The 17518-nt window shown below is 36.6% G+C and overlaps 2 protein-coding genes across 2 annotated transcripts; both read right to left on the reverse strand.

Annotated features, from left to right (window-relative positions):
• Positions 1-667: 667 nt before the first annotated feature.
• LOC149945455 (nose resistant to fluoxetine protein 6-like) lies at positions 668-16344 on the reverse strand. The gene is made up of 9 exons (XM_090176564.1): positions 16281-16344; positions 16126-16219; positions 2414-2506; positions 1863-2028; positions 1726-1805; positions 1527-1658; positions 1340-1457; positions 1099-1285; positions 668-1038 (listed from the first exon to the last, which is right to left on the reverse strand). Exons 1-9 carry the CDS (start codon positions 16333-16335, stop codon positions 668-670), a joined length of 1296 nt encoding a protein of 431 aa, XP_090032690.1. The 5' UTR covers positions 16336-16344.
• LOC149945456 (nose resistant to fluoxetine protein 6-like) lies at positions 12427-15106 on the reverse strand. Its single transcript, XM_090175588.1, has 6 exons — positions 15009-15106; positions 14810-14941; positions 14623-14740; positions 14373-14559; positions 13939-14312; positions 12427-12546 (listed from the first exon to the last, which is right to left on the reverse strand). The coding sequence occupies exons 1-6, from the start codon at positions 15104-15106 to the stop codon at positions 12427-12429; spliced, it is 1029 nt and encodes a 342-aa protein (XP_090031714.1).
• Positions 16345-17518: the final 1174 nt, after the last annotated feature.

Consider the following 17518-nt stretch of genomic DNA (forward strand, 5'->3'; position numbering starts at 1 on the left):
ACCAATGGCATACGCACCATTTTTCCTGCTGTTTGTTAGGTATTACCGTATACACGAAGAAACCAATATTAACGACAAAATATAGTAACTGAACAAAATTTATTTCGCTATAGTAACATTTATTTTAAAATCAAACATTATTAGACCTTATGATTAAAAAAGACCGTTTCGTTAAATAAATAACTATAAATAATTTTTAATGAATTTCATTTATTTTTTTATTTTAGAACTTTTAGAACCAAATCAACTACGGGTATAGATTGGAAATTAATGCGGTTTTTGATCGAAACTACTGATTTAAAAAAAAAAAAACATTTTTCGTTGCCATGGCAAAACCGTTGCCCATTGAAAAAAATCCCTTTAGTGTTTTTCAAGTTACATGAAAGTCTACCAATCCCCCGAGTTTGAACAAAATCGGTGTGTATCACCTCGGGTCGTCTCCTTGTCAGTGAATTGAAATATTTAGTTAAACTCTTCGAAAGAGAAGGAATTGGTTTCCCCATTTTACTTGAAAAATATAAAAAGAATATACTTTAATTTAACAAAATATTTTTCTATATATAAGCTCTTCAAAACTAAAAAAATTAAATTAATAAATATTTAAATGTAGCAAATAGTTGTTGATCTGATTTGGATTTTGTAGATAAACGCTTAAAAACTAACATCTTTATAAACTTGTATTAGTTTTCTCTGCTTTTTGTAAATTTGACACTTCCTTCTTTATTTTGGATTCTCCATCCGCCCCGTTTTCTGTTCTGACATTCCTCCGGGTGAAAGCAGCTTCCAGGCCTGAGAAAACTAACCTCCCCGCTTGGGACATGGGCGCTTCTACCAACAGATGAGCCACGAAAGCCAAGGCGTGCGATAATGTTCCAACGGCTACTCCGAAATATACTAGCGTTGTGTGGTTCAGAGGTCGCGGGGTAACCATGGAGCCCATGTAGAAGTATATCACGAAAAAGTGCAGAAGATAAACCATGAAGGTAACGTTTCCCAACGGCTTGTAGATGGTGAAGGACAACAGTGAATTGACAATCCCTGCAAAAGCGTAAATCGAGTTGCTCTCAGCAATTTTAAGGAATTGTCAAGTATTAATACCTCCTCTTCCAGCGAAGCAAGCGATGGTCAACCAGGACAAGAACACTGCCCAGCCTGTCCGGTAAAGAGCCGAGAACAAGGCCGCCTCAACCGACGTGTAGGGTTGACCACTGTGCCACGGATACTGTACTGTGAAGACGATGAAGGCCAAGACGGTAGATAGCACCCATCCCGCGACAGTTACGACCTATAGGAAACGGTCGAGGAATTTCAAGGGCATTTGTATATTAAAGGAACGTACTTTGTTTAGATGAATTTTCCTCGTGGCCAAAATGGTTCCAGTGAACAGTCCAACGGCGAAGACCGAAATGTGAACGTGAGGCGTTACGTACATTCTTCGGAAATAGTCGGAACCAAACCTAATATTCACAAAGAACGATAAATGAGCCTAGAGATAGTAGTTCTTTCCTTTGACGCGGTGAAGTTACTTGAAGTCGGTTTGTAGTGCGTCTGCATACAGAATTGTTGGTGGGTAATCATAATTGAAAGTGATAAATGCGCTGGAAATGGTGTGCACAACAATCATGACTACCAATAAAGTGTATCCCAGCACAGCGTTTCTGTCATATTTAAGAGCGATATTAGGATATTCCCGCTTAGCGTGGTTTATTATCAAATTAACTTTACTTTAAGTAAAATGAGACGTAGAATATTCCGAGAATGAAGCATTGAACGTCCACGGCGACGTACCAGGTCGTAGTGACGCACTGAAATGTATGGTTCATGATGAAAGAAAAGGTGGATTTTAGCATGCAAATACTTGCCTGATTTGGAAAGGATATGAAGTTTTGTACGAAAAGGACATTGGCCCACCCGTTGTTTTCACAATCGTGATAAATGTCTCCCGCGTAGCTGTTCCACATGGGTCCGGATGACAGTAAGGGAAAGACCATGGCTATGCCCAGCACCAGAAGCATAGATGGCCATAAACTGAAATTATCATGGTCAGGTGAATGCGGTCAACTTTTATCATTTCCCCACCACGCGTTTTACACTGTTGCCATGAAATTTAAATAAAAAAAATGACAAACGTGCAAAAGGTCTGCTCTAGAGTAATATAGCGCAAAATGTTATAATTTATACCCCTGGGGACTGAGCTTTAGAGTCAGCACCACTTTAGTTCATAGGACCTTTGATCGTAAACGTTTATTAAAAACCGAATAGGGACTTGGTAGCCTGACGTCACGCCGTACCTTTGGCTATGGCCGCCATGTTGGTATGCTTTTTTTTTCAATTGGAAATAGCATGGGAGATGTATTATCTACGTCATGTTGACAAGTCCCAAGTTGTTAACTAGAATTTAAAGCAGACTCACCGCCACACTCGACAGACGAATGTTTTGATCGGTTTAAACGGTTGGGACCTTTTGTTGACTGCGGTTATAGCATTGTGCGATAGTAGAGTTGCTCTATAAATGATATTTTCTTCTTAGTTTAATTTCCATAGAACTGGAACAACAAATATTGAATTTATTATACGTACGCAACGAACAGAAACGTTTCAACTGAGAAATACGCGTTTTCGAGAATCAAAAAGGGAAAGTTCATTCGGTGGTTGTCGACGTTCAACAAGTTCTCTAATTAAGAAAAGCAATATTTAATTTCCATCTGAAATCATTCTTTCGCCAACTAACGCACTGTATAAATGCCTGTCCAGTAGAAGGTAAGAGTGACCCAAAATGACCCACCACATTGAGAAATATCGTATTCCGTGAAGGAAGTCTAAGTTAGTTGGTTTATGCTTTTGTACGTCATAATCCCTTTGGAAGTTGCGTCCGATCGAAAATGCTCTCGTCAAATGAAGCCAAATATCTAAGGTGAATAATTCCACTTAAACGATTATAATTGCGCTAAAAAGTGTGTATTTATCTCACTTTTGGTCTGTCTGTCGTGAGTGAATAGATCGACGATTGTTGCTGTGGCGTTGACTAACAAAATCACTACGAAAATGCAACTGAAATACCGTGAATTATAATGATTTAGTCTTTATTTTTTAAGCGTTTACTCTTAGCTTTCGAGGGAGGCTTATTGACTCAAAAGGACCAAGTTAACCTTTTACCAGCACTCTGCGAGGTTTTTCTTTAACTTTTCAATTGCCTAAATAGAGTTATGCAAATACCATTTTTTGGGGATCAAATCGAATATGAAATATTTGTTTTCTATCCACGGCGAATATCAAATCGAATATTTAAGACGTCGAATAATTTGGTCGAATTTTAAGAGCCATAGAATTTGGGGGGTGGAGCTTCAGAGTCATAATTAGAAGGCCCTTTAATGAAGAAATAGATTCAGTTAGTCAAAGAATTTGACGTATTTGGTTTTACAGTTTAAGTTTTAGCTTGATCAGGAAAACCTAATATTCACGAACACTTTCAGGATCTATTCGGTTTGGTATTCGATCGAATTATTTGATGTTACCATATATTTGCACATCCCTAACTGAATGCAATCTTACTGTGAACATCAACATTTGAAACTAACATGACAGTGAGTTGAAGCTTATTCACTTTCATCTCTTCTTTCACCTCGCAAGATAATACTTGGCTGTTCATGTTCAAAGGCTCCGTCACTGAGGGAGTGTTTTAGAAAAACATTTATTTCTAACAAGATTAGATGTTGATTTTTTTACATTTCTGGAAAAGTTCGGCAACGTCCTCGTTCGAGCATTGGGATGGCACACAAACAGCCCATTTAATGGGACCATCGTAAGTTCCAAAACTTAATTTGCCGAAGAAATAATCCAAGAACTGTGTCACAACGGAAGTAAAATTTATAGTTTTAATCAAGGGGCGGGATACAAGGAGATAATTTCCATACCTCGGTTTTCAAGGTTTTGTTGACATGCTCAAAAATAGGTTCGAAAAGTCGGATGTGGTAGGGTCTCGGCGGAAGGGGAAACCTCATATCAACCAGACAGTATTTTCCTTTGATTTTATTTTGGGGCACTGACGACTCGGGCCCCACGATGTCTAAGCATTGTTGATAGTCGCCGAAGTTTCCGGTCGATCCACGAAGCAAGGCCGCTTGTGGTTTGGCATTCGCGTCGATCACTAAAATGACGCAAGATAAAAATAATGTATTAAATAAAAACATTAAATAAGGTTTACTTTTATTAACTTCGCAAATAGCCATTCATTTTCTTCCTAATATTCCGTTATCTCCAAGAATATCCATTCATCAAATGTAGATACATGGACTCAATCGTTCCACAAATACCGATTCGTTCGCTCCTCAATTATCCATTCGTGCGTTCCACAAATATCTATTCGTTAGCTTCACAATTATTCCTTCCTTAGCAACCAAATACCCATTCGTTCGCTCCTCAATTATCCATTCGTGCGTTCCACAAATAGCAATTCGTTCGTTCCACAAATATCGATTCGTTCGCTCCACAATTATTCCTTTCTTAGCAACCAAATATCGATTCGTTCGCTCCTCAATTATTCATTCGTGCGTTCCACAAATAGCAATTCGTTCGCTCCACAAATATTCCTTCCTTAGCAACCAAATATCTATTCGTTCGCTTCACAATTATTCCTTCCTTAGCAACCAAATATCGATTCGTTCGCTCCTCAATTATCCATTCGTGCGTTCCACAAATATCTATTCGTTCGCTTCACAATTATTCCTTCCTTAGCAACCAAATATCTATTCGTTCGCTCCTCAATTATCCATTCGTGCGTTCCACAAATAGCAATTCGTTCGTTCCACAAATATCGATTCGTTCGCTCCACAATTATTCCTTCCTTAGCTACCAAATATCCATTCGTTCGCTCCTCAATTATCCATTCGTGCGTTCCACAAATCGCAATTCGTTCGCTTCACAAATCGCAATTCGTTCGCTTCACAAATATTCATTCGTTCACTCCCAAATATCCCTTCATTCGCTACAAAAATATCCATTCGTTCGCTCCACAAATAGCAATTCGTTCGCTCCACAATTATTCCTTCCTTAGCAACCAAATAGCAATTCGTTCGCTCCACAATTATTCCTTCCTTAGCAACCAAATATCGATTCATTCGCTCCACAAATATTCATTCGTTCACTCCCAAATATCCCTTCATTCGCTCCAAAAATATCCATTCGTTCGCTCCTCAGTTATCCATTCGTGCGCTCTACAAATAGCAATTCGTTCGCTCCACAAATAGCTATTCGTTCGCTCCACAAATAGCAATTCGTTCGCTCCACAAATAGCTATTCGCTCGTTACACAAATAGCTATTCGCTCGTTACACAAACATTTCACCTGTACGGTACGCAACAAGTGTTTTCTTTCAATCAGGTATCTTTTTTGACGTATTAAAGCTAAGCAAAAACACACAGAGTTCTATTAACAGGTCCAAAGTTTCCATTATTTCCACACGCACTGTTTAGAAAGTTATTTTCTGGTCCTGGCTCTAAGAAATATTACTTATTGGCAATTTTATGAAGATATTGCATTTAAGCGCCAATTGTTTCATTTATTTACAACCAAATATTTTCATTAATTGACCTCAAAATTAACTTCCGCTTAAATTATAAATAATATTTGGCAAATTGTGCCTAAGTTAATAAAATAAAATTTCTAAACAATGATATTTATCGTGCACCATATTTAAAAACTATTAAAACATTCAATTTTAAATTTAAATTTCATAGTTTTAAATATTGTGGACAATAAATACAGTTCAATCAATATTTTAATTTAAGTTTTTTCCCGAATTACAACAATTAGCGTTGTTTTAGTATATTTTAATTGAAATTATATTCAACAGTGAGTGGGGTTGCAGTCTTAACCTTATTAAAGAGGTTGAGGCAGTGCCCAAAAACGTGAACGGGAAAACCTGTAAGTGTAGGCGTAGCTTTGTGTGTACAGCCTGCACCTACTAGAAGTTCACGTTTTCTGGACCTTTCATCGTGCTGGCTTAGCCTCTCTATTAACTGAAATACTAAGAATTTGGGCGTTAAACCTTTGGGTTATCATCTGTTGAAAGTTACTGTATTTTATGTTTGAAGTGTGGGTTTAAAGGGTTATAAAAACCAATTTACGTGACGTTTTATTGAACGTCGCAAGATTTTGAGTGGGTCATTTTTTATTTTATCTGAATCGAATATTTTGACTTTCTCTCTGGGAAATGCTTCTCGAAATTTCTATGAAATGTTTCTTTTTGGAGCGAACGTATTAGAAAATATTTTTTTCACTTTTGAGATCGATCATTATAGCTTCAACAAGAATGGCTGGCGGGATATTCGCTATGATACTTCTAGCTTTCGTTATGATACGTAATCTTGTTTTATTTTGAAAATATTTCGGTCAGTTAGTTGGGTTTGAGCTCGCGACTTCCAACGCTACGACCTTGCGGTCTGACTACAAAGTGTAGCAAGGACGTATATAAGGGGGGGGGGGGGGGTTAGGGGGTTCAAACCCCCCCCCTTAGGACTCGATTCCTTTCTTGCGAAATTAAGTTTTGCAAAACAATATCAATTTTGTTCTTTGTTTTATTATCATTTTCTCGCAAATGTATTAAAAAACTTCGTTTGCTACACATGCGGAAATGTCATTGTCACTCGTCCCGAGTCTAGCCAGTACTTTAAATATGCGTTATTGCTAACGAAAAATTTCGCGCTCGCTGCGCTCGCGATTTCATCTGGTTGTGTTATAACCCGTCCCCCCGTTAGACTTTCTATATCTACGTGCTTGAAGTGTAGTATCTTTTAATTAGGCAATTACGGTATAGCTTCTACGTTTCACGGCTAAGGATAAAGCTTTAACAAAGCCATGAAAAATGTTAGGCAGAAAACGTTTTGAAAAATGTTTATTTAAATTAGAGTTGCAAGTCGGAAAATTTTCCGGAAATTTACTGTGGCCTTTTTCCGGAAAACTTTCCGTATTTTCCCAAAACAATTTAAAAAAAGGTTTTAATTCCATGATTAGCCTAATATTATTCGCAAAATTAAATTACGCGGAATTTTCACCTCATTTTTCAAATCCAAAAGTAAAACTAAACCTCTAGACTAGTCAAGAATAAAACCCTTAAAAAGTAATATTTGTTTTAATTTTTTATTTTTCTGAATTGCGGAAATTTTCCCCTGATTTTACGTTTAAAGTTGAACCCAGATGGAGTAATTTATCAAATCCCCTCTTGTGCGTGCCCTGAAACTTACGTTGGAGAGACTATGAGACCACTTTGCCAGATATTTGTATACCGGTGCTCCAAGCAGATTATAAAGCTCATTAAAAGCCTACTACACCGGTGTTCTCATCAGAATTCCCTACACCGGCGTCCACAAGCACGGACAGGTCACAAAAACAGTCATGGGTAGCAAAACCCTACTACTGACGTCGCATTCTCGACGCCAGCCACTCATCCTGACAAACGACCCAGCAATGGGGCGACCAGCTTTAACTTCGCGCGCAGCTGTGGGATAGAGAGTGGATGCTATAGCCCCTCCAGTCGACACCCTACCTACGTAGGTAGAGAGCCGAGCCCTTCAGAAAGGGCTCCTGAAGGGGATTGACGGGCACACAGTGACCCCCGTAAAAATGATACGCTCACCCCATACGATTTGGTAATTAAAATAAACAAAATACCAATTTCCGTACTTATTAGGTGCTTTCCTCTCAAAAGTTTAATTGACTTAATAATAAAGCTGGTGTTTCAAATAATTGCCCTAAAAAGAATATGATCAGTTGATCACCTATTACTTTTAAAACTTTGTTTTCGCATTTTACAAGAAAATGAGTTAATAGATAAATTTAAAATGCATGTACAGTATTTTAATGGAATGGGCTGTATAATCCAAAACAACCACCTTCGTAAGCATTGTAACCCGGCCATTTGAAATAATGACATTTAAACTCATTAACAGACCTTGGCCTATAGTGACGCCTTGGGTATTTGCCTGACTAATTATTAATTATTACATCAACTGCATTGAAAACTCACTCTGAACAGTCCAAAGCCTCAGGTCCCGAACATCCCTGATGAACTTGAGCAAGGAGCCCAAACATTTTCCACTGAGGTTCGATTCAGAGGCGATTCGCATCATCAGCGGCAGGACATTCTTTATGGCGGAATCGATTCCTCTGACGATCTTCGATTCGGCATCCAGCAACTTATCGAAAGCCTGTTCGGCCGTCTGTTCGGTGACCAATTCGGGAAATTTCAAAATAGAAGCGCCCAGCGAAGTGAACAGGCACCAGAAAAGAAGCACGCGGCACAACTTTGAAGAACCCATCTTTACTAACTAGTCCTAAGTAGTAAATTTAATTTCGCGACGAAAGGCAATTTTTTCAAGCTTTCAACAAAAAGTATTATTATCAAGAAACATTTTTGAGACACGTAGGAATTTAGTTTGCGAAACGGTAACCCCGTTTCGCGATGTTGTCCTAACAGAAGTTTAAAATATCTCTCTTACGAGGGAGTTATCCATCTAGGTCGTTAAAAGAACCTGTCACAAGCTCAAGGTACTATTCAGTGAGGATTAACTACCCGCCAAAGTGCGGATTTGTTAACCGCATCACGGCACAAAATTTTCCGCGGCTATTATTCCACATAAAGATGTAATATATAATAATAATATTAACTTATTATAACTATATTTTTCCGATGTAATAGTTTTAGAAATAAAGAGCGATCATTGTAAGCGCAGTTTTCGACTCAAGTTTGCAGATGTCAATTCAAATTAATCAAGGTGATAAATTTAATATTATCATTTAGGTTCAATCAATTGTATGTGTTGGAAAATTATACGGTTTATTTGGTGGTTTTATATGTTATGACTGTCGAAGACCATTTTGCATGAACCAAGTTAGTGACTATCGAAGATCATTTCAAAATAGAAGAAAATAATTGCGCATACATATTATATTATTATTCATTTCATAATATATAACAAAGTTTCTTTTTGTAATTTACGAATGTTTTAATGTTGTGATATGGTTCATTTTACGGTTTTCTGAATATTGTCCGATTGCTGTGTATACCATTAAAGGTCTGTACTGTTGATGTGCCCATTGAAAATGTTATTTTATTTCATTTCATTAATATTCGCGATCATGGTTGAGACTTTAATATTGTTAATACGGAATTTGAGGTCAAAGAAGATAACGTTAAAGTATTGAAACATTTCTGCGTGAACCAAATGATAAGCTAAAAATGTGTTGCAACAGTTTTCCCGCAGAAAACAGCCATAATCGAATATGACATAAGAATTTTGAAATAGTTCTAAGCATTGGTCTTCACCAGCTTTTTGCATCTGTGGACAATAAAGTGTTTTAAAAATTACGGGGCCGGTAACTTATTTAATTTAAACTCCCTTTTTTGGAATATTAAAATTAAGAGAACAATAATGATTTTGTATTTGCAAAACTTTGGAACTTGAATTAAATTTAATCGGCAGCAGGTACAATTTACATTAAAAATCAGTCTTCAATCCGATCCGAAAAGAAAGTGTCACAAAGACTTTAACATCATTTTAATGTCATCGAGCCTGCTCCGTAATCAATCGAAAATTATTTTCTAAATTCGAGTACTAGTTAAACAAAATTGTTTAAAGAATTTGAGTGAGAGTCAATCTGTACAAAATGTGAACGTGAAATTTTTACACGGTAGGAGAATCGATATACAAATATAGTTCAACTACCTGGTAAGTATATGCAAGTGAAAAATGTTTACGCATTTATTTTGGGAGTTCTTTGATTAATTCTAGCTAGTGATTATCGCTGAAATGAATAAAACTATAATATTAATATATAAAGACCTTAGATTTGAAACTTAACTCATTTAACGGAAACTTTACTCATTTAATGGATTAATTTTTAAACAAACATATACATTGAAATAACGATATCTCATTAATGTTATAAAAATAACATTTTTAATCATGCTGTAGTTTGAAATATACTCTCTTCACGAGGCTATCTTGTGTCTGTATCTTTAGAAAGTACCAACCAAAGAGACCGAACATAAGACAAATTTTTAAAAGCAAATAATTGTCACAGTAATGAGTCCTACTGAAGTAGCGCGTGTTTCTATTATCAAGAACGCATAGATGTAACTAAGAACTATGAAAATATTGAATTATTGCACCATGTAGTAATACTTCTCAAACTCATTGAATTGAATGGCGCCCTCTCGAGTCTACATTTTCTTATAGCCAGGGAAAAGGAACTCTATAAATTATAATCATTATTTATTATTATTATTATTTTATAATTATAAATTTGATACTTCAGTCAGCGAATGCTAATTAAAAAATTATCCTCCCATTTTTGAATGTTGAATCAAGCCCAGTTCACACTATACAATTAATTGGGCCACTTAATTGAAACCAACTAATTGTAATCAAGAAAACTGTACAGTGTTAACAGAAAAAGTGGGAACAATGGTTACAATTTTTCTGTTCACACTATTCAATTTTCTTGCTTACAATTAGTTGGTTTCAATTAAGTGGCCCAATTACTTGTAAAGTGTGAACTGGGCCTTAGAGTGGGGTTAAAAGATTCCACTGTTGCATTTTCCAGATGGCGCTACAGAAAAATTATAAGCGCGTTTCAATTCTGACAAGTATAACATCATAGCACCAAAGGACAATGTTATTGTACCTAGTTCTTCGTTACTTTTATACCAACTTGGTATTACGTTCTTTGTGTACATTTCAATAGATTCCGATGTCTTTTGTTTTTGACTGCTTGAAAAAGGTATCAAACCATTTAGTTCTAGAAGTGAAGATCAAGAAAATCTCAATCAAGATCTGAGAGTAACCGTGAGACATTCCTCCAATGATAAGCAAAACCATAAGTTAATGATACCTCTAAGGTATCATTAACTTATGGCAAAACAGATGGTTCCTTCATCGACAACGATTGTTCTATTTTAGAAAATTGTGATTATATTACGTCCGTAGATAGTATTTCTATTGCCGAAGATAGTATTTCTATTGCCGAAGATAGTATTTCTATTGTCGAAGATAGTATTTCTATTGCCGAAGATAGTATTTCTATTGCCGAAGATAGTATTTCTATTGCCGAAGATAGTATTTCTATTGCCGAAGATAGTATTTCTATTGCCGAAGATAGTATTTCTATTGCCGAAGATAGTATTTCTATTATAAGAGGGTTAATTAAACTAAAGAAAGTTTAATTAACAAACGACACCTGTGTATGATGTAAGATAAAAAAGAGTAAAACTACTTTAGTTACACAGTAAAAACTTTTAATAAAATTTTAAAAATTTTAACGCGCTACAAAGAGCGAACGACTAGTTTCGCCATCGCATACGGAGGCATCATCAGGTCTGATTTTTACAAATTCGCAGCAAGGTGAAGGAAGTGCGGCTAGTCACGTGTCAAAGTGGAGGCGCTACCATCGTCGGACCAAAGTTCAGCAACAAAACTTCCTGGGCCGTTATCTTGATTAAGACAGTTGTTTACATTTTGTTTTTTAATGATTTCATGTGACTCTATAATATTAAGTTTGAATTAGTTTTCTAAGAAGGCTAGGTGTTTAGGTTTGTTGAAGAGAATTGTATGTTTAGGGTTGTCAGAAATGTGTGCCGCTAGGGCTGAACAATACGTTTTATTATTTTTAACATCGTTTATATGTTCGTTAAATCTTTTGTAAAAATTACGTTTACACTGGCCTATATAACTTTTTCCGTAAGAGCACTCTAGTTCATACACACCAAACTTATCTAATAACGAAGTTTTGTCTTTGAGGGAATTTAAACAGTTACTAATTTTATTGGTTGGTTTAAAAACCGGTTTCACGTTATTGTTGCTAAAAATGTAGCCCAGTAAGTGGCTAGTGGGGTTAGAAAACGGGAGAATCACATATTTAGGTTTTTTAGTAATTAATTTAAGTTGGGTATTGCGGATAATTTTATCACGTTGAATTATTCTACTGAAACCTCTATTTAGGAGGGATGAGGGGAGCTCTCTATCTGCCGCTATTGCTTTGATCATGTTCATTTCTAAAGACAGGGTATTTGCATCGGAACAGATGTTGACTGCTCTTGACATATAGGAATAAAACGCGGTTAGCTTCTGGTGGGGTGGCATGGAGACAGCAAAAGGTTTACGATAGACAGTTGTTTCGTTCGATGTAGTTAACATGTTTACTAAAGTTCCCGTAAATGGCGCTATCTCGGTACTAAGAGAGAGATTACTTGACTTGAATACGAATCGTATTGAACTGGAGGACATCATTAATCTTGTCGAAATTTGTGTTGTGAACCCATTTTTTAAAATCAACGGTAAATTGTATACGCAAAAGACCGGCCTCGCAATGGGTAGCCCTCTATCGCCGTTCCTGTGCGATCTCTATATGAACAAACTGGAATCTTTTATCTTACTTAACTCTCCTTTCTCCATAGGCTTCTGGAAACGTTATGTCGACGACATCATCTCCAAATGGATCCATGGCAGGGAGACACTCGACATCTTCCTTAATTTCCTTAATTCTATTGACCTTAATATCCAATTCACAGTAGAAACGGAAACGAACAATTCAATTCCGTTCCTAGATGTTTTAATTACCAAAAATATAAACAATAATTCTTGCCAAGTCATCACCAGTGTCTATCGTAAACCGTTTGCTGTCTCCATGCCACCCCATTGGAGATCATGTCATCCAACTAACCAGAAGCTAACCGCGTTTTATTCCTATATGTCAAGAGCAGTCAACATCTGTTCCGATGCAAATACCCTGTCTTTAGAAATGAACGTGATCAAAGCAATAGCGGCAGATAGAGAGCTCTCCTCATCCCTCCTAAATAGAGGTTTCAGTAGAATAATTCACCGTGATAAAATTATCCGCAATACCCAACTTAAATTAATTACTAAAAAACCTAAATATGTGGTTCTCCCGTTCTCTAACCCCACTAGCCACTTACTGGGCAACATTTTTAGCAACAATAACGTGAAACCGGTTTTTAAACCAACCAATAAAATTAGTAACTGTTTAAATTCCCTCAAAGACAAAACTTCGTTATTAGATAAGTTTGGTGTGTATGAACTAGAGTGCTCTTACGGAAAAAGTTATATAGGCCAGTGTAAACGTAATTTTTACAAAAGATTTAACGAACATATAAACGATGTTAAAAATAAAAAAAAAACGTATTGTTCAGCCCTAGCGGCACACATTTCTGGCAACCCTAAACATACAATTCTCTTCAACAAACCTAAACACCTAGCCTTCTTAGAAAACTAATTCAAACTTAATATTATAGAATCACTCGAAATCATTAAAAAACAAAATGTAAACAACTGTCTTAATCAAGATAACGGCCCAGGAAGTTTTGTTGCTGAATTTGGTCCGACGATGGTAGCGCCTCCACTTTGACACGTGACTAGCCGCACTTCCTTCACCTTGCTGCGAATTTGTAAAAATCAGACCTGATGATGCCTCCGTATGCGATGGCGAAACTAGTCGTTCGCTCTTTGTAGCGCGTTAAAATTTTTAAAATTTTATTAAAAGTTTTTACTGTGTAACTAAAGTAGTTTTACTCTTTTTTATCTTAGTATTTCTATTGCCGAAGATAGTATTTCTCATGGCGAAAATGATGATTCTTTGGCCAAAGATTTTGCTTCTATCACCGAAGGTAGTATTTCTATGGCGATTCTATTGCCTTACATTCGGGTTCTATTATTGCCGACATTGAAGAATTATGTGCTCTAGAACATGACATTAATTGTGTAATTGAAGAAATGTTAACAGGTAAATATTTATTCCATGATTTTATAACGATAACAAGCAAAATGATAATATTTGGCACCGAATGATCTTATGAATTTAGATTTCACAATAGTTAGATATAATAAAATAATTTTTATGCATAAATTCTTTCTTCGAAAATTATACTCTTTCCTCTTTCGACTTTTCTGGTTTTGGTAAATCGAACACAGCATTCTTTACTTTGGATTGTCCGTCCACCGGGTTTTCAGTTTCACATTTACCATTATTCTGGATAAAAGCGGTTTCCAGTCCTACGAAAACTAGCCTCCCCACTTGCGACATGGGCGCTTCTACCAACAGTTGAGCCACGAAAGCCAGGGCGTGCGATAATGTCCCAACGGCTACCGCGAAATATATTAGGGTGGTATGGTTCATAGGTCGCGGGATGATCATGGAACTCATGTAGAAATATATCACGAAAAAGTGCAGTAGATAAACCATGTAGGTAACTCGTCCCAACGGCTTGTAGATGGTGAAGGACAACAGTGAGTTGACAACCCCTGCAAAAGCGTAAATCGAGTTGCTCTCAGCAATTTTAAGGAATTGTCAAGTATTAATACCTCCTCTTCCAGCGAAGCAAGCGATGGTCAACCAGGACAAGAACACTGCCCAGCCTGTCCGGTAAAGAGCCGAGAACAAGGCCGCCTCAACCGACGTGTAGGGTTGGCCACTGTGCCATGGATATTGGATTATGATTATGACGATGACCAAGACAGCGGACATCACCCATCCCGTGAAAGTTACAATCTGCAAAACGTTTGAAGAATATATAATATTTGTATCTTAAGGGATAAATCGTACTGGACCTACTTTGTTTAGATGAATTTTTCTTGTCGCCAAAATGGTTCCAGTGAATAGTCCAATGGCGAAGACCGACATGTGAACGTGAGGCGTTACGTACATTCTTCTGAAATAATCGGAACCAAACCTAATATTTACAAAGAAAGATAAATGAGCATTGAGGTGGTGGATGTTTTCATTGATGTGGTGAAGTTACTTCAAGTCGGTTTGAAATATATCCCCATTCAGAATAGTTGGAGGGTAATCGTAGTAGAAAGTGAGGAATCCGCAGGAAATGGTGTGCACAACAATCATGACTACCAATAAAGTGTATCCCAGGACAGCATTTCTGTCATATTTAAGAGCGATATTAGGATATTCCCGCTTAGCGTGGTTTATTATCAAATTAACTTTACTTTAAGTAAAATGAGACGTAGAATATTCCGAGAATGAAGCATTGAACGTCCACGGCGACGTACCAGGTCGTAGAGACGCACTGAAATGGATGGTCCATGATGAAAGAAAAGGTTGATTTTAGCATTCATATACTTGCCTGACTTGAAATTGATTGAAAATTTTGTACGAAAAGGACATTGGCCCACCCGTTGTTTTCACAATCGTCGTAAATGTCTCCCGCGTAGCTGTTCCACATGGGTCCGGATGACAGTAAAGGAAAGATAAAGGCTATGCCCAGCACCAGTATCATAGATGGCCATAAACTGAAATTTTCATGGTCAGGTGAATGCTGGTAACATTTCACGTGACTTATTATTTTACAGCTCTACGTTCTACTGTCTTTGGCAATTTAAAAGAACAGAAAACGTGCAAAACATTCTGCTGTTATGAGCTATCCATTAGATTTAAGCCTCGTTCACACGGGCAGTGTTTTTCCGTTTTCTGTGTTCTCTGTATTTTTTGCTAAGAGATACTCAGAACTGCATGGGGTGTGTGAGAACTGAGAACCTGGATTTATATAGTTAAGGCCTCTGTTTTAATTATGTATCCACTTGTAAGTCGGAATATGTTTCGGAAAATTAACGAAGCCTTTTTTCTGAAACATTTTCCATGTGTGTTGCCTAATTTTGTTCGCAAATCTAAATTTCGCGGCATTTTCGCCTTAGTTTTTCAAATCCAAATTTAAAACTACACATCTAGACTAGTCTAAAATAAAAACGCTTAAAAAGTAATGTATGTTTCAATTTTTAATTTATCTGATTTGCAAAAACGTTTCAGCAATTAATTTTTCCACTCTAATTATTCCAGTTATTATTAATTTGGTCCCTGGAACAGGTGGTCGTATGTTGTTCAATGAAAGTTATAATTTGTAAAATATAATAGATACCAAACTCACCGCCATATTCGGCAAACGAATGTTTTGATTGGTTTAAATGGTTGGGACCTTTTGTTGACTGCAGTTATAGCATTGTGCGATAGTAAAGTTGCTCTATGAATGATATTTATATTATATTATATTATGTTATCACTAAAGAACTAGAACAACAAATCTTGAATTTATTGCAGGAGTATACGTACGCTACAAATAGAAACGTTTCCACGGATAAGTAGCCGTTTTCGAGAATTAAAAGGTAAAAAGTTTTTCTGTGGTTGTCAACGTTCAGCAAGTTCTCTAATGAAGAAAAGCAACATTTAATTTCCATCTGAAATCGTTCATTCGCCAACTAACGCACTGTATAAATGCCTGTCCAGTAGAAGGTAAGAGTGACCCAAAATGACCCACCACATTGAGAAATATCGTATGCCGTGAAGGAAGTCTAAGTTAGTTGGTTTATGCTTTTGTACGTCGTAATCCCTTTGGAAGTTGCGTACAATCGAAAACGCTCTCGTCAAATGAAGCCAAATATCTGCGTGGATAAATATTTTTGAAGCAAATATAATTGTGGTAAAAGTACTGTTTTTATCTCACTTTTGGTGTGCCTGGTGTGAGTGAATACATCGACGATTGTTGCTGTGGCGTTGACTAATAAAACCACTGCGAAAATGCATCTGAAATTATGCGAAATACAGTTTTTTAATCTTCTTCCTTTTTAAGCGTTTGCTTTGAGCTTAAAGACTACAGTGGTTGTTTTAACTAGTAAATGGCCTATTCACACGAACTAATATTTTTGCAAAACATTGTTGAACAACATGAGTCGCACAACGAGTGGCTCCTTGTAAATGGATAAATATTTTATCTACATGTTGGCCACACGAACTCTTTGGTTTCCTAGTTTTGAAGAAAATGTAATAGGTTTTTCTGACCGAGGCTTAGGTTTAAATATTTAAATGGACATGCATTTGATTTAATAAATTAACTACCTTAATTAAAATAAATGACCAAATTTTGTAATAGAAGAATGCCTTGGGTATTATCTTAGCTGATTATTATCAGGTATATTCACACGAGTCGTACATTATTTTTAACAGAGAAATCAAGGTGCTCCGTGGATAAAGTAGTTCGGTGTCGTGTTGGCCACGTGAAAAGCGTTTTTTATATTTCAAAAGCTTTCGGTTTTGGCAGCAAATATCTATGTCGAAAACCTTCGTTCACATCTTTTTGATTACACTATTTATTAAATGATAATATTAAAATTAAATACCTTAGTTTATGTAGGTCAACAAAAGAGTTTATGTGGCCAATACGTTCAATTGACACGGAGAAACTGGGTTTGCCACCCGTGCTGATCAACAATGTTTTGCAAACAGGTTTTAAGAGTAATTTCAAATCCCTGGTTAACACGCGAATGCTTGGCAACGTTTCGTAGAGAGTTCCAAAGAAACGCATCGTATTCTGCGAACTCGTGTTAGAAACTGTGTTCACCAATAAATTCGAGTTGACCCGTGGGAAAATACCTTTACTGTTACAAACATCAACATTTGAGACTGACATGATAGTGAATTGAAGGTTATTCACTTTCTTTTCTTCTTT

Source organism: Leiobunum rupestre, chromosome 5 (assembly GCF_980474605.1).
Source record: "Leiobunum rupestre chromosome 5, qqLeiRupe1.1.hap1, whole genome shotgun sequence".
Classification (NCBI taxonomy): domain Eukaryota; kingdom Metazoa; phylum Arthropoda; class Arachnida; order Opiliones; family Sclerosomatidae; genus Leiobunum; species Leiobunum rupestre.